Consider the following 26,759-nt stretch of genomic DNA (forward strand, 5'->3'; position numbering starts at 1 on the left):
TCTTTAAATTATCCAAAATGTCCAGTTCATTCTCATACAATTTCAATGAAATGTTTCCCAAATTGGAATATTTCCAAAATTCCCCCAAATAAAGTTCCCATGGAAATGTACCAAAAATTTACCCGGGAATTTTCCAACCCTTTGAAATAGTAGGTTTTTTTTCTCCCACAGCTGCTGCTGAAGGACTTCTGGACTTTTCTTCTTTATGAGTTTTCATGTGAATTTTGAATTCACGGCGCTGCTCAAAACTTTCCCCGCACGTGTCGCAAACAAACTTCCCTTCATCTCTGTGGATTTTTATGTGCGTTTTCATTGTAGATATTTGACTGAACGTTTTCTCACACTTGTTGCAAGTGAACGGCCTCTCACCGGTGTGAGTTCTAATGTGATTTTTCAAATGCGTGAGCTGAAAAAAGCGTCTCCCGCACGTGTCACAAAAATATGGCCTCTCGCCCATGTGACTTCTCATGTGAGCTTTCATCGCCGGGATTTGGCAAAATGTTTTCCCGCAGGTTTTGCAGGCATACGGCTTCTCACCTGTGTGAGTTCTCATGTGCAGTGACAAGTGATGAGGTCTTTTAAAACCTTTGTCACATATTTTGCAGGAATATGGCCTCTCTCCTGTGTGAACTCTCATATGTACCTTTACCTGATAATGTGTTGAAAATAAAATTCCACAAGTGTCGCATTTTAAAGACTTCTGGTATATGCGAGTTTTAGTCTTAGTTTTTTTGTTTTTGAGACTCTTCTTTTTGACACTTCTCTTTTGAGGTTTTGAGTCCACACATTTGCTTCCTGTCTGAGCAACAGGAGACCTGTAAAAGACAAACTGGTGGTCAATGACTGGTTCTGGCTCCATGTGATCAGGATCAGGAGTCAACAGTATGGTTTCAGCCTCCAGCTTCGTTTCGCCCTCCTGACTGATGCAGATTTCCCCCTGGTCCTCTTTAATCTGAAGAGACTCTGGTTCCTCTTGTTCCAGACTGGATTTCCTCTCCTGGTCAGTGAGAACCTCCTCCTCATGAATATGCTGCTGCCAAAGCTCTAGAGACACAGTCACAGGGAGTAGGTTAGAGTTGGAATAACAGCAAAAAGACAGAGACAATTGATAGTCAAGTTTTATTCCAGTGAGCTTGATTCTGAAGTTCAGATTTGACCAGAATAGAGCTGCAGTAGCTGATTTCACGCAACCAAGGTAACGCCCCTGGCAGAAAAGGATGTATAAACTAGACAACGCATAAATTAGTAGGTGGTCAAACCGAACCGTAAAATCATCCATGCCACATCCATGCCGGCGGAGAGAGTATTCTCTGCTGCGGGATTAATAGTAAATGGACTCCGCACTCGCCTTCTTCCCAAAGGTTTTAAATTTAAAGTCTCTCATCATTATTATCACTGCTTTTATGGTCAATATTGGACATTACAGCCATGTTGAGCCTAAAACTAAGTACATTGTATAATATTTTCCACCCTCTGCATCGTTGCTGTTGCTGTAATAAAAAAGAAAAAAAAAAAGAAAGGCAACAATTCGACAAAAATTCGACACGTGGACCTCGTCAATCAACTCTCAAAATGCCATGTCATTCCCATTCCTACTGGATGTGTGTCGTGCCAGATTTGCCATCTTTAGCCAGTAGACTCCAGAGTTGAATGTCTCCCAGATTGAATCCATTTGTTTCCCTCCAGGCTCTCGTAAACTTTCTCTTACTCTTTGGATTAAGATAAAGGTAAATGAATCTAGTTGAAGTTGAAGATGTCAGGATAGTTCAGCTCTGGATAATGCCTTCATACCCCGTTTACAAACGTGTAAAGTTGAAACAGCGTCAGTCCTGCCATGATGGCGCTGTGAGCTAAAACCTGCTAATCTGTCCCAACACCACAGCAAAACAGTCCAACACAGTGAAAAAAAGAATTTCAAACACAAAAAGCAAACATAAACTTCCAGTTAAAGTGCCGTCTAGCGGTGAAAGAAACAGCAAACACATTGTAAAATCAACGTATTTTTACTGCTCTCAGAGCTGGCCCAAGGCATAAAGGAATTCCTTGGGGCCCCCTGGTAGAAACATGTTCACATATTAAAGAAATCTCAATACATTTAGATTTATTTGGTTTTATTTTGTAGATTTCTAAAAGAAAAATGTGCACATCTGTTCTGTGTTTTGAATTTGAAAGTAGGCCACTTATGTGGTTTTATTGCATTTTAGGGTTAAAATAATAATAATAATAATAATAACAATAATAATAATAAAACACAACTGTAATAATTCCATTTATAGTGTTAACTTTGTGTTAATAATAGTCGAGCACCAGCTACTCTGAGGTGGTGCTCCAAAATCAAATACAGATTAGGGCCACATGAAGGCTTGGTCCGGCCCTTCTTTAATGATATTTGAATGACGAAAAGACTGTGAAATAAGTCCAATGAGTCCCGTTCACTTGCTAGTGTTTATAATTGAATTGAATTCTAAATGACTAATTTCTCGCCTCAAATGATCTTAAAACTTTGTTCCGGGACAGAGAAAAATATTTATTTCAGATTTATATTTCTATTATCTGCTGCTATGCTCCGCCGAAATGTATTCTGGGATACATGGCCATCCCAAGTACGCTTAAGTCACCTCCGATGCATACTTGGTAAACATGGGCGGAGCGAGAACACTTCCGGGTTTGAGAACCGATTGTTTCCTAAAGAATTGATGATTTGAAGTTGGAAACACCATTTTCACATATTTTGTATTATTGTGTGTACTCTGTTTTTATTTTTCTGTTGTTGTATTAGCTCGGCTATATTGTAAATGAATCCGCTACCTCAATATAGGCTTCTTCCAAGTTTAAAATAAATAAATGACTCTGGTGTTTTGTATTTAAGAAGCTATGATTTGAAATGCAATACTTTTTTTTATATACATGAAATCTGCTAGCACGTCAGTAGCGTAATACTACTGCGCATGCTCTATGGGCTATGACCACAAAAACAGCTAAAAAAAGGTTAAGGTATGTATGTTGTACATACTTATGTTATATGTCAGCTGAGATTGACACAGCACCCCCCATGACCCTCTGGTGGAGGATAAAGCGGCAGAGACTAAAACCTTAGGGATATTCTGTGAGATTTTCTAATAGATCTCATTGGAGCAAGTTGTGCTAGATCTATCATTAAAGTCATTCAGACTCAACATCACCCTATTGTTCCACAATGGGACTGGTTAAGCGTTACTATGGCAAAAGGTTTAAGGAAAAGTCGTAAAAAGCAGACGTCAGTGGCTCTTATTTTGAAAGCCAGGTTGAAAGGAAGTGGTGCTATTTAAGATGTGTATGAAGAAAAAAAAAACACTTCACTGCCTAAGTTACAAAAATATAAATACTTTAAATGACAGCAACAATAATCCATGAATTAAAGTTTTATTACTTGCATTCAATTGTGTATAAAAATGGCACAAAATATTTGCAAAAAAATAAAAAAAACTCAAAACTTTAATTTCCAGTACTTGTAAAGACTATGATACATGTTTTTAAATACAGTTTCAATGGTAAGGACATCATATGAAAAGGATCAAAATTGGTTAAATTAGTAAACTCTAAAGAGACTGCTGATCATCGGTAAACACAAATACCGTGACATATACTCATGGGCATCAGAAGCATTCGTAATGTAATAAAATCAGAGACTAGATTCAGTAAGAAGTTTAAACCCACTGTCATGGCCAAGACAATGACCAATGGTGCATTTTACTAAAATACGAATGGCTTCCATAAAGTTTCTCCTCCTTTTATACAAGTGACACAACATGTATTTTGAGTTGAGTTTACATCTTGGATTTGCAGTTTGAAAGTTGTGCAGTGCGTGTCCACAGCTTAATATTTTACATGGTAAATATAACATAATGGCTGCGACGCCTGTACGTCAACAGGTGCTGCAGTGGTGTTCTCTCTCTTCTCATCTATGTGAGATCTTTTGTGTTTTTTCAAATGACCATTATATCGAAAACTCTTTCCACATATTTCACAAGAAAAAGGCTTCTCACCTGTGTGACTTCTTTTGTGGCTTGTCAATTCTGAACTGTGTCTAAAACACTGTCCACATGTTTTACAAGAAAATGGCCTCTCATCTTCATGATTTCTCATGTGCTCCATGAGTGAATGTTTTTGTCTAAAGCATTTCTTGCAAATATTGCACACATGCTTTTCACGCTCTGGTTTTATGTGATCACTTTCCTCATTATCAGGACTCAACATGAAAGTATCAGCCTCCTGCTTCAGTTCAAGCTGCTCCTGCTCCTGACTGGTGCAGATTTCCTCCTCTTCCTCTTTAATCTGTAGAGACTCTGGTTTATCTTGGTCCATACTGGAGTTCCTCTCCTGGTTACAGAGTTGCTGCTCAGTGAGAACCTCCTCATGCTCCTCCTTAAGAACACCTTTCTGTGGAAGATCTGCAGACACAATAGAATAAGTTAGGACATTAATAAGAAAGCTGTGGATGACATGTTAGATGATTGACCTTGATGAATCAACCTAATTCCTTCCAAATAGAGCTACTCAAGTCATCCAGTGAAAATTATTTACTTTAAATTTATAATCTCTCTATATGCATTACACAAAAAATATTGCAATGTCCGTTTTTTCCAATCTTGTGCAGCCCTAATGTCGAGTGGTATCACGTGTATGCCCCTGCTTTGGGGCACAGTGACATGAATGAAAAGCACAGACAGAAGTAAGGCTCCAACCATCTCCCTATTTTACATAATTAACACAATACTGTGACTTCAATTCATAAAACTGATTCGTATTCAAAATAGCACTTTTTGCTTCATAAAAAGTATTATTGTTTTTCAGGCATTGCCTGTAGAGCCGGAAGTTTATTTTGAAAAGCCCACTTCGCGAGAAGAAACATTCGTGTAAAAAAAAAACGCCCTCAGAAAAAAAATGAGACACACAAACACAGATGGTGACAAAGGGTGAGGAACATAACGAGACACAATCATTGTGCTTGTACACACCGATCCGGTATAACTTTAGTCGAGGTTTACAAACGATATCCAACAGTCTGCGCTGACGGTCCAACTCTTCCTCGTACTCCACGACGATTCTTTCTACATGTCGGAATATTTCTTCAGCAGCAGCAGCAGCCGTCGACCGCTCAAAAATCAAATTCCTCAAAAACTGAAGTGAAGACATCGCTGCTTCATCAACAACTGGAATACTTTACCTGCGGCACACGAACTAATCACCGTCTACCCCCTTTACTGTCCACGCGGAGCTAACGCTGCTATTAAGGCGTCGTTCCCCGATTTGTTCTCCGCATGTGCGAAGTGACACGACTTCCTGTTTCCGCTAGTGAACCGTGAAATGACTACGAATACCAAACAGCTTAAAAACGTGTATTTTATTTGACTAGAATCACGACCGTGAAACATTTGTATGGTTAAGCGTTAATATGGCAAAAGGTTTAAGGAAAAGTCGTAAAAAGCAGACGTCAGTGGCTCTTATTTGGAAAGCTTGGTTGAAAGGAAGTGGTGCTATTTATAATAAAAATATAATAAAACACTTCACTGCCTAAGTTACAAGAATAAAAAGACTTTAAATGACAGCGACGAAAATAATCCATGAATGAAAGTGTTATATCTACGTTGACGATACAACTCTTCCTCGTACACGAAGTGTACACGACATACTTTCTACGTGTGTGAATACAGCAGCAGGTGTCAGGTTACATGAGGTGTCACATGAGTATAATAATATTTTCATTCAAGTTTCAAATGGGTACATAAATTCTTTTTGGAAAAGATTTTCGACAGGTGCTGCAGTGGTATATGGCTGCTCATTGTGAGTTCTCATGTGGTACATCAAGTTATATTTATGCCCAAAACGTTTGTTACAAATGTTGCAAACACGGGGTTTCTCATCTGTGAGAGTTCTTTTGTGGTTCATCAAATATTTCCTTTGCCAAAAACACTTTCCACATTTCACATGAAAATGGCTTTTCACTTGTGTGTGTACTCTTGTGGATTGACAAATGTGTAATTTGTCGGAAAAACTTTCCACACGATTCACAGGTATATGGCTTCTCATCTGTGAGAGTTCTTTTGTGGTTTATCAAATATTTCCTTTGCCGAAAACACTTTCCACGTTTCACATGAAAATGGCTTCTCATTTGTGTGGGTTCTTTTGTGGATCATCATGATGTCTTTACGTGCAAAACATTTATTGCAAATGTTACAAATATGGGGCTTCTCGCCTGTGTGAGTTCTAATGTGGCACATCAAGGTGCGTTTACGTGCAACACATTTCTCACAAATGTTGCACAGATGGGGCTTCTCGCCTGTGTGAGTGATTTTGTGGTTTATCAAGTATTTTCTTTGTAGAAAAGACTTTCCACATGTTTCGCAAGAAAATGGCTTCTCACCTGTGTGAGTTCTCATGTGGATTATCAAGTTCCCTTTACCTGCAAAGCATTTCTTACAAATGTTGCACATATGCTTTTCATTCTCTGGTTCCATGTGATCAGTTTCTTCATAATCTGGAGTCAACATAAAGATATCAGCCTCCTGCTTCAGTTCAAGCTGCTCCTGCTCCTGACTGGTGCAGATTTACACCTACTCTGCTTTAATCTGTAGAGACTTTGGTTCCTCTTGGTCCAGCCTGGAGTTCCTGTCCTGGTTACAGAGCTGCTGCTCAGTGAGAACCTCCTCCTCATGACAGACATTCTGCTGTGGAAGCTCTGCAGACACAAAGAGACACAAAGGAACAGGTTATGATTGAACTAAGGCTTTTTATCCTACAGGATATTTCAGATTGCTCTTTCAGAACTACAATGAATGCAAAACGGTTTCACAAATCCCTGGAGTCGTTATGATGCACAGTGATTGTGGTTTGCCATTTTGGACAGGAGTGAGTACTCCTATCGCGTGCCTCATCTTCATTCTCCCCAGGCACTGACGCGCCAGATGTGTCGACAGGAGACCAGTGTTTGGAGGTGCAAGAGGAGAAAAAGCTGTCTTCCAAAGGAGGGAAGTTGTGGATGCATTAGTGTGTGGTGATACCGTGATCAAACATATTGAAATCTGGCATATTGCAATCCATGTGATCAGTGTAAATAGAGTTGTAAAGAAGATGATTTATAATATATAAAAACTGATGAAGATTTTTATTGCCAAAAGGTTTATACAGTGAAGGACAGCGCGAAAGGAAGTGATGAAGTTGACAATGTATGTGTATCTTCTTTTAGGTACACAGTATAGACCGCTTAGTTACATTATTAGTGCTTTAATGTCATTATTAGTACTTTAATGTCATGTACAATAAAGACAAATATAGGGCTTTTCATCTGCAAATTTACCCACAAAACTTTTCTTAAAAAAGTTGCACATATGGGGCTTTTTACCTGTAATATATCTCATGTGGACTACCTGATCTTGACTCTCAGCTCCAGCAGAAAGGAGCTGGTGGACAGTGTCTGGTTCTTGTTCTGGACTCAACATAAAAGTGTCAGCCTCCTGCTTCAGTTCAAGCTGCTCCTGCTCCTGACTGGTGCCAATTTCCTCCACTTCCTCTTTATTCTGTAGAGACTCTGGTTCCTCTTGGTCCAGACTTGTGCTCGTTTAGTCACATAAAAAATAAAATAAAGTAAATGTTGCATTTATTTATTTTCATCTTTTATTCCTTTACCTTCTTTGTCACAGGAAAATTGTCCAGGACAGAAAAGTGGTGTGTCTGGTGTCCGGTCTGTTTCAAATATGAGGAATTACTAAATCATCACTCACAGCCACTGCAAGAGAATTACTTCTCACCTGCGTGAGTTCATGTGGATCACCAACAATCTTGGCACGCAAAGCAGTTCTTATAAAGGACACACACTCAATAAAGAATTAAAAGAACATTTTATTTCTTCGCATCCACAAACTCTAACAGATGGTGTGTGTATAAAAACAATCAAAAACATACAGTTGGAAAAAAAAATCAATGCCTTTATTTTCCAGGACACAAAATACTACAATAAAAGTTTAAAAGAAATATACTTTCAACGAAAAGAGCAATCATAAAAATGATAAAACCAAAAAAAAGGGCTAGTTTAATCAAATCGAAACGCTTAATAAAATGGATACTGTGAACACGTCTTCTCAGTGTGAAGTTTTTGCCTCAATGGTTTCTTCTGGGTTTAAAAATTCTCTAAAACCACCTTTTCTTACAAAGGCTGAAGTTGATTCTCTCTTCACTCAGCAGTTCCTGTGTGGTTTGTTCATAAATCTCCACAAATAAAAGCTCTCGCACATATAATGGAAACAAAAAACACTACTCTGCTTGTACATGATGTGTTCCTAACTGATAATCATTGGAGTCTGTTCACATGAGGTGTCAAACGAGTAAACCTTTTCACAAATCTTAAAATGGGTACGTAAATTCTTCTAAAAATGTGCGATGTTGCCAAATGATTTTCAACGGATACTGCAGTGGCATATGGCTTCTCACCTGTGAGTCCTCATGTGGACAGTCAAGCTATCTTTACGTGCAAAGCTTCTCTCACAGATGTCGCAAATATGGGGTTTTTCACCAGTGTGAGTCCTCATGTGCCCCATCAAGCCTTCTTTACGCGCAAAGCATTTCTTACAAACTTTGCAAACATGGGGCTCTTCACCTGTGTGGGTACTTCTGTGGTATATCAATTGCGACAAGTCTGGAAAACTATTTCCACATGTTTCACAAGAAAATGACTTCTCATCGGCGTGAGTTCTTTGGTGGACTATCAAGCAATCTTTACGCGCAAAACATTTCTTACAAATGTCACACATATGGGGCCTTTCCCCTGTGTGTGTTTTCATGTGGTGCGTCAAGACACCTCTACGTGCAAAAGATTTCTTACAAATGTTGCAAACATGGGGCTTCTGACCAGTATGGGTTCTCATGTGATCCACCAAGGTACGTTTTAGTGCAAAACATTTCTTACAAATGTTACAAATATAGGGCTTCTCACGCGTGTGAATTCTTTGGTGATGTATCAAATGCGAATTTTGTCTAAAAGACTTTCCACATGTTTCACAAGAACATGGCTTCTCACCTGTGTGAGTTTTGATGTGGTACAACAAAGTATTTTTGCGTGCAAAACATTTCTTACAAATGTCGCACATGTGGGGCTTCTCACCTGTGTGAGTTTTTTTGTGGACGATCAAGGTACTTTTACGTGCAAAGGATTTCTTACAAATGTTGCAAATATAGGGATTTTTACCTGTACCTTTACTTGCTTTTCTCTTGTCAGCTGTCCGATCTTCACTCTCAGATACAGAAGAGAGGAGCTTGTCACTGTCTGATTCCATGGAATCACTGTCTTCACTCTCAGAAGTCGACATCAAACCTTCCTGCTTCAGTTCAAGCTGCTCCTGCTCCTGATTGGTGCAGATTTCCTCCTCTTCCTCTTTAATCTGCAGAGACTCTGGTTCCTCTTGGTCCAGACTGGAGTTCCTCTCCTGGTTACAGAGCTGCTGCTCAGTGAGACCCTCCTCCTCCTTACAGACATTCTGCTGTGGAAGCTCTGCAGATACAGAGACACAAACAATATATTACAACTGTCATAATGGCTAAATGATTGAACTCAAGTTATTTACATTTGTTCAATCAATGTCAACACAGTGTCACAAGTACAAAATGAGTCACATTAATTTGTTAGTATTTATTATATTATTTATTATTTATATAAGAACATTGAGATTTCACAGACCTATCTGCTTTACTTCAGGCTTCCAAAGAATTTTCATCAGACTGCGTTGACGCTTCACCTCTTCTTTGGACTCAACAATGGTAATTTCTACATGCTTGATTCCTGTCTGGTCTTGACTCTCAGTTACAGCAGAGAGGAGCTGGTGGTCAGTGTCTGGTTCTGGTTTCATGTGGTCTTCATTATCAGGAGTCAACATTATGGTATCAGCCTCCTGCTTCAGTTCAAGCTGCTCCTGACTGGTGCAGATTTCCTCCTCTTCCTCTTTAACCTGTGGAGACAACTCTGGTTCCTCTTGGTCCAGACTGGAGTTCCTCTCTTGGTAACAAAGCTGCTGCTCAGTGAGAACCTCCTCCTCCTCCTCCTCCTCCTCTTCCCGAGAGACATTCTGCTGTGGAAGCTCTGCAGACACAAAGATGGACACAGAAAATAAGTTAGGACAGCATGTGAATGGGTGTGAAAGTGTGCTATATGCACTGTTCTTTATTCATGTTATCTGTTTATATTCATTACACAAACAAAAGCACGGTTTGCTCTTTTGTTATCTGGACAAAGAAGGTGGAATAAGTCCCACATGAGTCACATTCACTTGTTAGTGTTTATTAAGATCATTCTGGTTGTACAGACCTATCCGCTGTAACTTTAGTCGAGGTTTACTAATGACGTCCAACAGTTTGCGCTGACGATTCACCTCTTCCTCGTAATCCACGACGGTTCTTTCTACGTGTCTGAATATTTCTTCAGCAGCAGCAGTAAGACGTTTGAAGATTAAATGTCTCAAACTCTGGAGTGAAGACATCGCTGCAACAACTGAAATATATATTCTACCCGCGACACACGAACACACCACCGTTACTGTCCACACGGAGCTAACGCTGCGAGCTAGCTAAATGTTTGTTTACTTCCGCTGAGTTACAGTTGTCAAATTCCGGCAGAGTGAGTGAATCATGAGTTGTTTTTTTCCGTCTTTATTTTGGATTTTTTTCTAACAATCTTGTTTCATTTTACCAATTCATTATTTTACTCCCCACGTCGTCCAGCTTATATATGTATGTGTTGTTATTGTTATTATTTTGATTATATTTGTATTATTATCATTTATGTTAGTATTATTGTTGTTATAATAATAATAATAATAATAATAATAATAATAATAATAATAATAATAATAATAATAATGATAATAATAATAATGATGATATTTTTTGCAGTCGCAGATTGCTAACATAAAACTCCATACCAGATGGTGGCGGCAATGCCACCTATTATTTGCTAATACCGCCATAAAGACCTAAAAAAAAAAAAAGAAGAAGACGAAGAAGAACGTCGGCCGGAAGTAAACAATCACAGCGCTAGCAGCGTTAGCTCTGGCCTCCGAATGTGGTCGTAACAAGCGGGGGGACGGCGGTGCAATTGTGTATATAATATTTTAACCAAGCAGCGATGTCTTCCCTTCGGTATTTGAGGGACTTAATCAGCGAGCGACTAACTGCTGCCGCCGAGGAAATATTCAGAGCCTTTGAGCAAACAATCGTCGAGTACGAGGAGGAGGTGGATCGTCAGCGCAGACTGCTGCAGAATGTTGGGAAACGTAGGGAAAAGTTACATCGGATAGGTATGTACAACCAGAGTGTTCCTAAGAAACTACTAATGACAAGTAAATGTGGCTCATATTGTACGTGTTTTACTTCTCCATCCTGATAACAATAGAGCAAATGTATGGAAAAAAAAGAGATAAGGACTGATGATCTGACGCAGCTCGGTGTAGTTATGTCACTCTCCGTCTGTCGCCATCTGCATTTCATGTATTTTTTTACTTCATTTTGAACCTTCTGTTGTAGTGTTTTCATCATTTTCAGTTCAGTTTTTGTTCGTCAGGCGGACTTTTCAAAATAAACGAAATGTTAGCTGCTTTGTAAGGGGGTGACGAGTTATGTGATATCTGTGATTTAAATATGGACCTGACTTCACTACTTCACATTTTTCTTATTACTGTTGTGATGTAATCTTTGTGTTTGCAGAGCTTGCACAGCAGAATGTCTGTAATGCGGAGGGGGTTCTCACTGACAGTAACCATGAGAGGAACTTCAGTCTAGACCAGGAGGAATCACAGACTAAAGAGAACCAGGAGGAAATCTGCACCAGTCTGGAGGGAGAAAAAAACATTTTTGAGTATGAGGTGGATCATCAGGGCAGACTGGTGGAAATCCTTTGGAAACCCAAAGAAAAGTTACAGCGGAGAGGTGTGTGAAACCACAATAAATACCAACAAGAGAATGCAACCATGGACTGGGCATGGTTTACAAATCTATCTATACTAGTTAAACCTGAAGTCTTTTGAACTTTTGAAACCCTTAAGTGTTTCTTTTAAGATTAGCCTAAAATATCCAGTGAGAAGTAAAAATAACATAACAGTTGTAACCAATTACTTGTGTCTCCAGAGTTTCTACAGCAGCACGTCTATAGTGAGGAGGAGGTTCTGACTGAGCAGCAACTCTGTAAACAGGAGAGGAACTCCAGTCTGGACCAAGAGGAACCAGAGTCTCTACAGATTAAAGAGGAAGAGGAGGAAATCTGCATCAGTCAGGAGCAGCTTGAACTGAAGCAGGAGGCTGATACCTTTATGTTGACTCCTGATAATGAAGAAAGTGCCCACATGGAACCAGACAGTGACCACCAGCTCCTTTCTCCGGTATCTGAGAGTTCAGATCAAACAGGAAGCAAACACATGGACTCTGTATCGACTAGAAATGTAGAGTCAAAGCCACATAAGAGACATTACAAAAAGGGAAGTTACAGCTCTCACACATCAAAATACAAGTCTAAAACCCAAACATATAAAAACTCTTTTAAATGTGTCACATGTGGAAAGAAATTTGGATCAAATTATCAATTAAGTTTACATCTGAGAGTCCACACAGGAGAGAAACCGTTCCCTTGCAATACATGTGCCAAGTGTTTTAGAACCAAACCTGAAATGTTGAGTCACATGAGAACTCACACGGGCGAGAAGCCGTACTCATGCAAAACTTGCGGAAAGTGTTTTCGACACAGGCCAAGTTTGATGAACCACAAAAGAACTCACACGGGTGAGAAGCCCTACATTTGCAGCGTATGCAAGAGTTGCTTTGCACGTAAAGATTACTTGATGAAGCACATGGGGATTCACACGGGCGAAAAGCCCCATATTTGCAACATCTGTCAGAAATGCTATCGGCAAAAGTCGGACTTGACGGTCCACATGAGAACTCACACGGGCGAGAAGCCATACCACTGTAGCACCTGTGGAAACTCTTTTCGGGATGGGTCATATTTTAAAAAGCATTTGCGGATCCATTTTACAATTCCGGAAAAGGTTTAATTTTGTGACACAGTTGAGGCAAAAAACGTCTGCATTGTTTGTGTTGATCGTCAGCTATGCCTTTTTAGTTTTATTCAACTAGTCGGTTTTTGTTTTGTCCTTCAGGTCTTTGCACACCGGACACGTTGCGACAATACAGGACGAAAGTGCGGATAATTAATTATGAGACGTTGAGTCATGTTTGTGAGATCATATTTCATAATTTGAGATAATATATCTCTGAGTCGTAATTATGATAACCTCAAATAAATTTGAGGCTGTTGCTCATTATTATGACTTTAGCATCTTATAATTAATGAATTACTGTCTCAAAATGATGACTTTAAAAACCTTAAACTTCACCTAGTCGGAAATACATAAGATGAACAATGTCTGTACATATGTATTTAAGTTATTTGTCTTTCTTTCTTTCTTTTACATTGTATTGTCCATTTTGACTATTTATTATATAATAATTTAATTTACCTTAATGTTAATGACCCTGATACTTATTTAATCTTCTTGTCCGTCACCAAAACAACCCTTGTTATGTTTAGCACCTTATTAGTGTACCTTTTACTCTGGTAGGTTTTTTTATGTGTTTTAGAAATCGAGTCGACTTTACACCAGAAAGTGGCGGTAACGCACTAATATGGGCTGTGATTTAAAAAAAGGAAGAAATAATAAACAACTTTTATAAATGATGAAATGTGCGGTGTTCGGTGTGTTATGTAATAACATTATGCTGCGTGTAGATGGTGGCGAGTTGCACATCTATGACGAGATTGATTTTTCGATTTCGGGCCGTCCAGCAACATCAACCGGAAGTAAACAAACAGCGCTAGCAGCGTTAGCTCTGGCCCCCGTATGTGGACACACGGCTGTTCATTGTGTCGTAGGTGTATATAATATTCCAACGAAGCAGCGATGTCTTCGCTTCAGTATTTGAGAGGTTTAATCAGCGAGCGACTAACTGCAGCCGCGGAGGAAATTTTCCGAGCCTTTGAGCAAACAATCGGCGAGTACGAGGAAGAGGTGGATCGTCAGCGCAGACTGTTGCAGAGCGTTGGGAAACGTCGGCGAAAGTTACAGCGGACAGGTGTGTACAACCAGAATATTCCTAATAAAAAGATAATTAAGTAATAACAAGTAAACTTGGCTCATATGGGTCGTACGTATTTTACGTCTCTATCCAGACAACAGTAGAGCGAATGTCGGATCCTCAGTGGGAAAAGAGAGCAGTTCCGTGTAGTTAAGTTTGTCGTCATCTGCATTTCACGTCGTTTTATTGCTACATTTTGAACGTTCTATTGTTTCCAACATTTTCACTTCACCATTTCAGGCAGATGTTATTATTTTAATTTTCAAAGTAAACGTCCGTTTTAACAGGAAATACATGTGTGGCAAAAAAATAAAAGCTTTTGTTTACACATTAAAAAACCTATATTGGTCTTTGAAGTAGGGTTAGCTCACTACCTTCGCTTGACATAAATGACACTGAATTAGTACGACAATAACCTGACTTAAAAAAAAATAAGTAAGTGTGTATGTATATAAATATGTATAAAGTAGTGCAAAAAACAGGAAAGAAATCTGTAAGCAAACAATATGAAAAGAAAAAGTAACATTCAAACTCCATGCAGAAAGGCCCTTGTTCTGACCATGTCATGAACCCTGGTCTTCTTGCTGTAAAGGCAAGGGTGCAAACCACTACACCGACCCTGTGGCCCCCTCTGTATTTAACCCGTCCTTCTTACACACCAGCAGTGGGCAGCAAAGTTGGACCAACACATGTGTTCCTTTTACATGTCGGAACTGGGAGTGACGTCACCTTCGAGTTGATAATTTTTCATCTGCGAAGTCTAATTATAAAGGGGGAAGAAAAACATTAACTGTGTAGCTGTGTGATCTGTGCAGAAAACCTGGTTTGTTCTACGAAAGTGTCAAAAACTGTAGCGAAATTGTGTGTTGTGAATTAGGCTTAACCTTATCTGTGATTTACACATGAAGTGGGCTTCACTTTTTAATTTTTTTTAATTTTGTCCCAACTTATTCTCTCTGCCCATCTTTGTGTCTGCAGAGCTTCCACGGAAATATGTTTTTCAGGAGGAGGAGGTTCTCACTGAGCTGCAGCTCTGTCACCAGGAGAGGAACTCCAGTCTGGACCAGGAAGAATCAGAGTTTCTACAGATTAAAGAGGAAGAGGAGGAAATCTGCACCAGTCCAGAGGGAGAAAAAAACATGTATGAGTACGAGGTAGAGGTGGATCATCAGGGCGGACTGGACAAAGTGGAGATCCTTTGGAAACCCGAAGAAAAGTTACAGCAGAGAGGTCTGTGAAACCACAATGGTCTCAATACATGCCAACAAGAGAATGTAACTGTTGACAGGACTTGACCGAGCACCGAACTGTAGATCACTTAAAACTACTTAATAATCCAAAAAACTTGGGTTAATCTCCAACAACTACCAGGAAAACCTCTATATTTAAGTGGAGTGGTGTATTTAGGGACAGACGGTCGCGAGCGGCATCACAGACCGCTGCCGCTGTAGTCTATGGAGTAAGAGGCTGTGCTCCGGAGACGTGTGGACAGAAATCAAGCTGAACAGTGCCGAATTGTAGATAAATTAAAACTACTTAACAACCCTAAAAACGTGGGTTAATCTCTAACAACTGCAGAAGTCTGGTGTAAAGTCACTAGTCACTCGTGTGTGTCGCATATTAAACAAGTCACCGCAGTTTCACTCGTGCAGTGATGACTCCGTTAAGTAGTTACTTTTTTGTAGTGGAGATGCAACCTGATCATGCCGCACCGTGTCGAGGCGAGGCGAGTAGAGCCGGTGGAAGTGCGCCATTAGTGTTGTTACTTCAGATTTGACTTCAGTTTAAATGATTTCATTGCTGTGATAGTTGTAACCTGATCCTTGTTTCTCTGTCTCCAGAGTTTCCACAGCAGAATGTCTATAATGAAGAGGAGGTTCTCACTGAGCAGCAGCTCTGTAACCAGAAGAGGAACCCCAGTCTGGACCAAGAGGAATCAGAGTCTCTACAGATTAAAGAGGAAGAGGAGGAAATCTGTATCAGTCAGGAGCAGCTTGAACTGAAGCCAGAGGCTGATACCTTTATGTTGACTTCCGATAATGAAGAAAGTGATTACATGGAACCAGACAGTGATCATCAGCTCCTCTCTCCGGTATCTGAAAGTTCAGATCAGACAGGAAGCAAACACATGGACTCTGTATTGTCTAGAAATGCAGAGTCAAAGCCACATAAGAAACTTTACAAAAAGAGAAGTTACAGCTCTCACACATCAAAGTACAAGTCTAAAACCCAAACATATAAAAAGCCTTTTAAATGTGTCACGTGTGGAAAGAAATTTGCATCTAATTATCAGTTGAATTTACATCTGAGAGTCCACACAGGAGAGAAACCGTTCCCTTGCAATACATGTGCCAAGTGTTTTAGAACCAAACCTGAAATGTTGAGTCACATGAGAACTCACACGGGCGAGAAGCCGTACTCGTGCGAAACATGCGGAATGCGTTTCCGACACCTAAAGACTTTCAATAGCCACAAAAGAACTCACACGGGTGAGAAGCCCTACATTTGCAGCGTATGCAAGAGTTGCTTTGCACGTAAAGATTATTTGATGAAGCACATGGGGATTCACACGGGCGAAAAGCCCCATATTTGCAACGTCTGTGAGAAATGCTATCGGCAAAAATCGGACTTGACGGTCCACATGAGAACTCACACGGGCGAGAAGCCGTACCACTGCAGCACCTGTGGAAACTCTTTTCGGGACGGGTCGTATTTTAAAAAGCATTTGCAGAAGCATTTTACAATTCCAGAAAAGGTTTAATTTTGTGACACAGTTAAGGCAAAAACTTCTGTATCTGTTTGTCCTCATCACTGAAACAGTATGTCCGTCAAACATTTATTATAGTCTTAAAAGTCCTGGAAATAAAAAATTTGAGGATCACTGTGGCTTTGTGTGGTGGTCCAATACATTTGTATATGTCACTGACATAGTAGTTTTTACTATAAAATAAATAGTTCTTCAAATTATTTCCAGCAGGCTGAACACTGAGTGGTCTCATGCTGCCCCCCAAAGTTCCAAGTTTGTTGATGCAACTAAATTGGCTGTCACATTTAGTCATTGTCGACGACTTCCTCTTCTTGTTTTTTGACTTTTATTATATTTTTTTAGTCACACCAGCTTTCTTCATTCCATCTCTGTGATTGTATGCATTGTAATGTGTGTAGTCCCCACTGCAGGACTTATCTTGTACTTATTGGAATAAAGCAGTGCCGGCCCTAAGCTGAATTTGATTTGCGGGACCCATCCTCTCGCCACCTCAAAGTTGCCGGTGCTTGACTATTATTGATACCAGAGCAACCGTATGAATTGTATTAATTATAATTGTGTTATTTATACCAAACCATTGTCTGTCTTGGGTTTTTTTTAACCTTAGAGGGCAGTAAAAACAAAAAGTGGTCTGTTATTAATCATCACTGCTGCACACCGAACGGTTAAAAATAATTCATAATTGATTAATCTGTTGAGTATTTTCTTGATTCATTGTGCAATCGTTCATAAAATGTTTGTCAAACCTGTAAATGACGATTGTTCTCAAATGTCTTGTTTTGTATGGTCCACAAACCAAAAAAAGTTAACTTTGTTAGGTTTGTAAGAAACCAGACAATATTCACATTTAAGTAACTGGTTTTAATTATTTAGAGAACAAAACACTTAAACCAGATAATCAATTATCAAAGTAATTGACGATTCATTTAATAATTGATCAATCGGGTAATAGATTCAGTCCTACAGAGGAGCATCATGTAAAATGAGAATGACTGAAGAGAGATATAGACAAATTAATACAGCATATATCAGCTGAATCCAGAAAAATAGACTCTGCAATCCTAAACTTCTATACCTTTGCAAATGAGATAATTCCTAACAAAACCCCATAACTACAATAACCCTGTGCCCAACATCAAACTTTGCCTGCGGCCGCCTATGGTCATAGAGGGGATTTGATTTGTTCTCCTTTTTCTTTCTCCCATTGAGCTGCAGTTTCCTCCTTCGGGCCACGAGGTGGCGACAATGCACCGAGTCAAAACTTAAAGAGAAGAAGAAGACAAGCCACACAGAGCTAACGGGGCTAGCTTACCTCTGTGTAGACACTTGTGTTCGCGAGTGGGAAAAAAAGAAAATTAAAATCCATTTGTTAACGGAGCAGCGATGTCGTCGATCGGGTATTTGAGGGATTTAATCAGCGAGCGACTAACTGCTGCTGCCGAAGAAATATTCCGAGCCTTTGAAAAAACCGTGGTGGAGTACGAGGAGGAGGTGGATCGTCAGCGCAAACTGTTGGAGATCGCATGGAAACCTGAAGTAAAGTTAGAGCGGATAGGTGTGTAGAAGCACAATGACATTAATAAATACCAACAAGTGGATGTGACTCATGTTGGTCAGATTTCACTGTGTCCCTCCCCATCACGTGAGATGAAAAATTAGTAAAAAGTGCTTGTTCATAAAGTTCATCTATTGTAAAGAAGAAGCTTTGCCTTATGTTTTGTGTCCACGAGGTTGTCATCCTCATAACAATAGACCAGGACCGGGTGTCGCTTCTCTATTTGAAAAGATGAAGCCTACACTGTCAATCTGACGCCAGGGCCGGCCCAAGCCTATGTGGGGCCCTGAGAGGAGTTTGATGTATACACACAAACAGTATTTTGGAGGTTACTCTCATACCTCCTCAACGTTTGCGGAGTCATCCCAGCCGTGACGTGGTTTTCTACGAAACAGGACACACACAAATTAGTGAATCAGTCGATTTGTTCACAGAATCGTTCAGTTCTTCCTGCACTTCCTCCGTCTGACACAGTCACTGAACTGAAATACCACTGAACGTGGTTGTGGTTCGGCTCATGATCGCTGGCTTTTGGCAGTGCTGTTGCTCTGTTAAATATTGAGATTTTTTAGACATTTACTTTGCTAAATGTTGGAGTTGAACATACATTTTTCATGATTGAGTCTTTTTAACTGATGTACAGTTTGGCGCTGATATCACACCATGTGTCACGCTCATATCTCTTCCAGTAACTGATATTTGGAATCAATATGCGTTGATAAGTAATGACTCAAATCTGCCAATATTTTGTCAAAAATCTCCCGAAAGTGACACATTTAAATTCTTCAGCCATAAAATGAAAAATAAATGTCGATGTAAGGCTAAATTGAAAAAAAACCTTTGCAGTTTTGCTATGATCATAGTTTCTATTCCTTGTGTCTCTTTGTGTTTTCAGAACTTCCACGGCGTGATGTTCTTACTGAAAAGGAGATTCTTATGGAAAAGTATGTTCTCACTGAGCAGCAGCTCTGTAACCAGGAGATGAACTCCCGTCTGGACCAAGAGAAACCAGAGTCTCTACAGTTTAAAGAGGAGCAGAGGGAAATGTGCATCAGTCTGGAGGGAGAACTGCTTGAACTCAAGCAGGAGGCTGATGCCTTTATATTGACTCCTGATGCTGACCACCAGCTCCTCTCTCCTGTGGCTGACAGTCAAGATCAGACTGGAAGCAAAAATGTGGACTCTGTGTTGACAAGAAATGCAGAGTCGGAGGCACATGAGAGACGTCATAAAAGGAGACGCCACAGGAAAAAAGTAGACAACTCTCACACACGTGAGAAGCTTTTTAAATGTGACACTTGTGGGAAGAAATACGAGTTCAAGTATCAATTAAATTCACACATACGACTCCACACGGGAGAGAAACCATACTCTTGCAACACGTGTGGCAAATGTTTCAGGGTGAAACCTGAAATGATGGAACACGTCAGAATTCACACGGGAGAGAAGCCGTTCCACTGCGACATATGTGGACAGTGTTTCCGAAAGAGGCTGACTCTGAAAGTACACAAAAGACTTCACACGGGCGAGAAGCCCTATTCCTGTGAGACGTGCGAGAAGTGTTTCCGACATAGACATAGCTGGATAAACCACAAAAGAACTCACACGGGCGAGAAGCCCCACGTTTGTGACGTTTGTCAGAAGTGCTTCAGTCGGGAGGATAATTTGATGACACACAAACGCATACACACGGGCGAAAAGCCCTATATTTGCAACATTTGCAACAAGCCTTTCATGCGTAAAGAGGGCCTGACGAGCCACATGATTATCCACACGGGTGAAAAGCCATTTACATGTGAAACATGTGGAAAGTGTTATCGACATCAGTCGACTTTGAGAGCACACAAAAGAACTCACACCGGTGAAAGGCCTTTGTAATTTTTGTACGCAGAGGTAACTTTAGCACCTGTCAATTTTAAAAAGCATTTACATATCCATTTCAAACTTTATGAAAAGGTTTTACACCTCATGTCACCTTTGTTGGAAAAGGTTGCTTTGAGAATCATTTAAACACATAAGAAACCATTGAGGCAAAAACTTCAGTGTTTGTGTTTATTGATCATCAGCAGTGTCTTATTTTCATCATTGACATTATTTACAGTATTTCTTTTAAACATTTATCATAGTCTGTTTTTTTTACACCAACTGTGTAACTATTATTGTCGTCCTGTCAATTAAAGTCTCACTTCTCATTCTGTCCTTTTAATTTTTATAGATTTTATTCTTGATTTCACTGGCTTGATTCGTTTACTATTGTTTTTAAAAGCAACTAATATGCAGTCTACTGCAGAATATTGTGTCTAGTTCCTGCGTGAGTCTCTCTACAAGACGTAAAGGCTACTGTTAAGGCGACTGTAGCCGCTAGTACACATGCTTTTGCTCCTGGATGTCTGTGGACTGTCAGCCATTAATCGGTGGAGTGCAATCAGTCAATCAACACCTAACCCCTGCCAGCTTTGTAGTATAAAGACGTCTGGGAGACGTCAGTTGGGGCTTTGTCCGTTTTTCGAAAACCTGTTCAGTGTTGACATAAGTTATAACTCAGTGTGTTAGTCTATTCTGTTACCATTTGTTTACTTTTTGATCCAGGACCTGTTATTTTACTTAGCTACGACCAGTCACATCTGATTCACTACAGATCAGATTTGACAGTTTACGTTCATAGCCACCCTCATAGGGTATGCACACAAATGCTATTTCTCATGTGTCAACAACAGAAAATGTTATATTTGTGACACTAGCGGGCATTAAAGCAGGACATATGTTGGACATAAGATGAACCTTAACTGCTCCTCAAAGGTAAAAATCAGAAGTAAATTTGTGTGAGAGAGGAAGGAAACCTTATTATTGTTGCAGTAGCAGTAGTAGTAATTGTAGTACATTTAATCAAAAGCACTACATAATGAACTCATACAACAACTATTTGGACAAGCTTACAATGAGACCATATGTACCAGACCATGTGAGTGTTTTGTTTTAAGCTTTAGGCTCTTATTAAAATGTAATGTAAGATTTTACTTTCAAATCACCTCTGAAAGCACACTTGAAAAAGCTTTTTATACTCCAGCACTGCATATATTCACACTTGTTTTTTAGTACATCATTGATAAGGCAAGTTCATTTATGGAGCACATTTTATTCAACAACAATGAAAAGAAAAGGATTGTATTTTTTGCTGTGGCGCTGCGGGTCAATCTTCCAGACCATGAGGTGGCGGTAGTTTGGCCAGTTTAGACTCAAAAAACAAGAAAAGGAAACGACGCATGAAGCTAACGCTGTTAGCTCAGTCAGCCTGTAGACAATGAAGTAGAAAGGCGGTGGTGTTTTTCTAATGTATCGCGGTTAAATATTCCGCAGCAGCGATGTGTTCGCTTCAGCGTTTAAGAGATTTGATAAACGAGCGACTAACTGCTGCCGAGGAAATATTCAGAACCGTAGAAAGAACCGACGTCGAAAACGAGGAAGACATAGCTCGTCAGCGCAGACTCTTGGAGATCGTTTGGAAACCCCAAGTCACGTTACAGCGGATTGGTGTGTACAAGCAGAATGATCCGTATAATAAATAGTGAATGTTTCTCGTGGGACTTTAACGTTGTCGTCATCCAATAAACTGTAACCAGTGCGCAGTGTTGTAGTATCATAAAGTACAAATAGCCTCCTCACCCCTCTTTCTTGTTCACCATCGCTGTTGCAGCTGTTATTATTCTGCCTCTGTTCTTCATGGACAGAAACCATCTAACATTAGTTGTTTGCAGTGTTCTTCACCTGAAAACAGGCTCTATTTAGCAGAACAATCGCCTGCTCCAACCACAGCACTGTGTGGACAGGACGACACACTGGGGGCGTGGTTAAATCTTCCACTCCACCTTTGCTTTGGAAGGATTGAGATTGTGGCACTGAGCATTTATCCCTTCACTCTGCTTAAGTACCACATTTTGAGCACTTCTTTGTGTTTTCAATCAAACTACAAAGCTTATTTTTCCAGTCGTCTCACCAAACTAGCACAATGTTGCCTTTGCCTCCATCTGTCTTGACATAAAACAGGTTCGTTATTGTGATAAGTGCTGGAATGTCACCGGGTGACATGAGATCTAAACAAAGGTTAAACAGTGCAGCTTGAAAGCAAATGTCCCACCGTAACACTTTGACTCTGCTTTTATCGCTGTTTTAATCTGTTAATCTTGTTCCTTCTCCAGAGCTTCCACAGCAGCACTTCTATAAGGAGGAGGAGGAGGTTCTCACTGAGCAGCAGCTCTGTAACCAGGAGAGGAACTCCAGTCTGGACCAAGAGGAACCAGAGTCTCTACAGATTAAAGAGGAAGAGGAGGAAATCTGTTCCAGTCAGGAGCAGGAGCAGCTTGAACTGAAGCAGGAGGCTGATACCTTTATGTTGACTCCTGATAATGAAGAAAGTGATCACATGATACCAGAACCAGACACTGACCACCAGGTCCTCTCTGCTGTAGCTGAGAGTCAAGATCAGACAGGATGTAATGATGTACAAAAAATCATTGTCAAGTACGAGGAAGAGGTTGAGAACCTATGGAAACCTGAAGTACAGTTAGAGCAGATAGGTATGTGGAACCTCAATAACTTCATAAATACAATGTGTCTTTATTCACTGTAGAAATATAGATCCGCTAAAACTACTTGAAAATCCTGAAAACACATTAATGATGCGCTGCATCACACCCCTGCTGCTGTATTTCAGTTCAATGACTGTGTATCCGATCATGCAGGAAGTGCTGAGTGATTCTGTGATTCTAATAATGAAGTCACGAGTCACTAGTTTGTGTGTGTGTGTTGCATGTAAAATGAAGTCACAGCAGTTTCATGCAGTTGTGACTCTGTCCCTGTTGAGGAGGTACTTTAGTAATGGAAAACTAACTAAACCGTGTCGTTCAGCCGTGCCGGGACCATGTAGTGGAAAAGCGGCATTACACTACATTACATGTTATTTAGCAGACGCTTTTATCCAAAGCGACTTACAATGGAATTGAGTACAGTCAGCCAGGGGTGGAGTCGAACTTGCGACCATGATGTCTTTCGCACACAGGGTACCGGTATTAACCACTGAGCCGCTGCACCCCAGCATGAGCTGCCTGCATGTTTTCCAATTTTTCTAAACTTGCCAGTTCTACCTTACTTCATTTCACTGTTATGACAGTTGTGAAAGTTCCCTGTGTTTCATTGTGTCTGCAGAGCTTCCACAGCAGAATGTCCATAAGGAGGAAGAGGATGTTCTCACTGAGCAGCAGCTCTGTAACCAGGAGAGGAACTCCAGTGTGGACCAAGAGGAACCAGAATCGCTACAGATTAAAGAGGAAGAGGAGGAAATCTGCACCAGTCAGGTGCAAGAGCAGCTTGTAAAGGAGGAGATTGATACCTTTATAGTGAGTTTTGATGATGAGGAAGGTGATCACATGGAACCAGAACCAGACACTGACCACCAGCTCATCTCTCCTGAGAGTCAAGATCAGACAGTCCACATGAGCGATATTACAGGTGAAAAGGCCCATGTATGCAGTATTTGTAAGAAATGCTTTGCGTGTAAAGGTACCTTGATGATTCACAAAAGAACTCACACAGGTGAGAAGCCCTATTCTTGTGAAACATGTGGAAAACGTTTTCGACAAAACTCTCATTTGATTAACCACAAGATAACTCACACTGGCGAGAAGCCTTTTGTTTGCAACATTTGTAAGAAATGTTTTGGGCGTAATGATAGTCTGATTGAGCACATGACAACTCACACGGGTGAGAGGCTATTTTCTTGTGAAACGTGTGGAAAGAGTTTTCGGCAGAGGCAATATTTAAAAATCCACAAAAGATCTCACACAGGTGAGAAGCCATATTGTTGTGAAACGTGTGGAAAGTGTTTTCAGCATAGGCAATATTTGATAAACCACAAAAGTACTCACACAGGTGAGAAGCCCCATATTTGCAGCGTTTGTCAGACATGTTTTGCACGTAAATATCGCTTGGTGGAGCACATGAAAACTCACACAGGTGAAAAGCCCCATATTTGCCATATCTGTCAGAAATGCTTTATGATGAAAAGCAACTTGATAGACCACATGAGAACTCACACAGGCGAGAAGCCGTATTCCTGTGAAACGTGTGGAAAGTGTTTTCGACAACTGGCGCACTTGATAAAACACAAAAGAATACACTCAGGTGAAAAGCCCCATATTTGCAACATTTGTAAGACGGGCTTTACACTTAAAGAGAACTTGATGGAGCACATGAGAATTCACACGGGTGAGAAGCCGTTTTCTTGTGAAACATGTGGAAAGTCTTTTCGGCATAGACCGAGTTTGAGAATCCACATAAAAACTCACACACGTGAAAACCCATATGCGCAGCATTTGTAAGAAGTGGGCTCAAAGGTCCCTCTGCATCTGCTGGCTATTCAGTTTTGCCAGAGTCAATCATTTGGCCAAAATGCAGGATTAAGTGTCTCTGACCGTCATCTAGCCCTTCCCAATCCACTGTGACTGTCATTCATCATAGGGGGTGGAGTGGCTCAATGGTTAAGACCAGTACCCTGTGTGCTAAAGACATCATGGTCGCAAGTTCGACTCCACCCCTGGCTGGTTGTACTCAATTCCATTGTAAGTCGCTTTGGATAAAAGTGCGACTGATAGGATTCGATGCAGCTCCATGTTTTGCTCTTATGTGGCGGAAAGAGAAGTTGCCCTGCATTAACCAATAGATGTTTGTCTGGTCTTCTCCTTCAGTAATTCTTTTACATTACATTACATTACATGTCATTTAGCAGACGCTTTTATCCAAAGCGACTAACAAAAGTGCATTTAAACATTTGGGTACAAATAAGAGCTAGAAGTAAGTAAGAGCTTCAAGTAGAACAAACTATGAAGTGCTAGTCATAAGTGCGATGTACAAGTTTTTTCTGTTTTTTTTTTTTTTGTCGTCTTAGTCGATTCTTGATGCAGCGCCACCTTAGGTGAGGAGGAGCATACGTTATTTAACGGGTACGGTTCGTTTCACTAAAGCAAACCTTTTATTCATCTTCTCCTGCTTTATCCTCCACATGAGGGTCTTGGTTGGTGCTGGTGCCTATCCCATCACAGGGCCACATACAGAGACAAACAACCATCCACCCTCAAACCAATGGTGAATCTACAGCGTTTTATTTGCCTTATCACCAACTCTGCATGTTTTTGGACCGTGGCAGAAAACTGTCTGCTTTTTTGTATCCCGTAGATAATACTACACCACACAGTTTGAAATAAAGGTGCTTTTGTGTAATTTCTGTGATTTATTTATTAGTATTTTTTCTTCAACATGGTGCCTCCCGTGTGGCAGCCTGTTGCAGCAGCTCTCACTTCTTTCTACCCTTAGTTTTTCCCTTTAAACTCTGTCTTTTCTACGTTTTTGACAATTGCAACTCACTGGTGCCCTGTAGATGATACGACACCACCCACTTCTTCCTTAAAAGTGCATTTATAGAATTTTGGGGAAAATTTATAAGAAATAATCATCAATATCTTTACTATAATACAGTAAACATTTACATTTGGTCAGAGAGCTTTGTCACTTGAATAGTTGTGAACAAGATGTCCGACACAAGAATCAAACGAAACAATGCTGAACTGTAGATCAGTTAAAAAGACTTCCTGAACATGTTGGTATTGGACATTTAGCTGCAACTTTTTACACAATGACTGTCTAAAAACTGTGTTATGTACATTAGTAAACATTTACAGGTCAGTGAATGCATCACTCGGAGTCCACAGGTCAGCGAATGCAGCGGTGACACAACAGAGTTACATTTATATCGACAGGGCCTCAAGTTGATGAAGTGGAGGGGGGATAAATATAGCCTCTGCATTAGAGTTCATGTAGTACACGTTGAGGATCAGGAATAGGAAATGCATTGTAATGCATTGTAATCCATTTTTTATTGTGTAATTGTCTGTGTATTTATTTTGTTTCTTTAACTAGTTGGTTAAGGGATGCTGGATGTGTGTTTATAGATATTGCTCATAGATTATATCATTGATAATAATGAGTGACTGTATTGAGAATGCATATTTGCTTTGTGTTGGTATGCATGTATATATGGGGGTGTGTGTATATGTATATATATGTTTTGTATATTCATTTAATTTCTATCATTATTTTGTTTTTCAAGAAAAACAAAATAATGTTTTTCAAAAATGGAAAATAAGTCAGTTCAGAGTGAGATTTCGTTGGGAAGGGCAGGTGAGGTAGGTGAGGGGTGTCTGTCTGTCTGTCTATCTATCTATGACAGGTCAAACAGTA

The 26,759-nt window shown here is 40.1% G+C and overlaps 4 protein-coding genes across 5 annotated transcripts; 2 read left to right on the forward strand and 2 right to left on the reverse strand.

Annotated features, from left to right (window-relative positions):
• Positions 1–645: 645 nt before the first annotated feature.
• LOC122784529 (zinc finger protein with KRAB and SCAN domains 3-like) lies at positions 646–7,801 on the reverse strand. Its single transcript, XM_044049832.1, has 6 exons — positions 7,788–7,801; positions 7,407–7,593; positions 6,598–6,718; positions 4,026–4,430; positions 831–1,044; positions 646–649 (listed from the first exon to the last, which is right to left on the reverse strand). The coding sequence occupies exons 1-6, from the start codon at positions 7,799–7,801 to the stop codon at positions 646–648; spliced, it is 945 nt and encodes a 314-aa protein (XP_043905767.1).
• Positions 7,802–7,858: 57 nt separating this feature from the next.
• LOC122784240 (zinc finger protein 567-like) lies at positions 7,859–9,413 on the reverse strand. Its single transcript, XM_044049401.1, has one exon. It carries the CDS (start codon positions 9,339–9,341, stop codon positions 8,463–8,465), a length of 879 nt encoding a protein of 292 aa, XP_043905336.1. The 5' UTR covers positions 9,342–9,413; the 3' UTR covers positions 7,859–8,462.
• Positions 9,414–11,026: 1,613 nt separating this feature from the next.
• On the forward strand, positions 11,027–25,033 carry LOC122784225 (zinc finger protein OZF-like). Of its 2 annotated transcripts, XM_044049384.1 has the most exons (4): positions 11,027–11,321; positions 11,728–11,949; positions 12,148–12,354; positions 23,886–25,033. In XM_044049384.1, the coding sequence occupies exons 1-4, from the start codon at positions 11,150–11,152 to the stop codon at positions 24,842–24,844; spliced, it is 1,560 nt and encodes a 519-aa protein (XP_043905319.1). In that variant the 5' UTR covers positions 11,027–11,149; the 3' UTR covers positions 24,845–25,033. The 2 variants fall into 2 exon arrangements, with proteins under 2 accessions (XP_043905319.1, XP_043905320.1); XM_044049385.1 differs by lacking the exon at positions 23,886–25,033 and having other exon boundaries at positions 12,148–13,750.
• On the forward strand, positions 13,864–20,662 carry LOC122784475 (zinc finger protein 37-like). Its single transcript, XM_044049772.1, has 5 exons — positions 13,864–14,145; positions 15,127–15,378; positions 15,990–16,903; positions 18,281–18,470; positions 19,366–20,662. Exons 1-5 carry the CDS (start codon positions 13,974–13,976, stop codon positions 20,346–20,348), a joined length of 2,511 nt encoding a protein of 836 aa, XP_043905707.1. The 5' UTR covers positions 13,864–13,973; the 3' UTR covers positions 20,349–20,662.
• Positions 25,034–26,759: the final 1,726 nt, after the last annotated feature.

The sequence above is a fragment of the Solea senegalensis genome, linkage group LG17 (assembly GCF_019176455.1).
Source record: "Solea senegalensis isolate Sse05_10M linkage group LG17, IFAPA_SoseM_1, whole genome shotgun sequence".
In the NCBI taxonomy this organism is placed as follows: domain Eukaryota; kingdom Metazoa; phylum Chordata; class Actinopteri; order Pleuronectiformes; family Soleidae; genus Solea; species Solea senegalensis.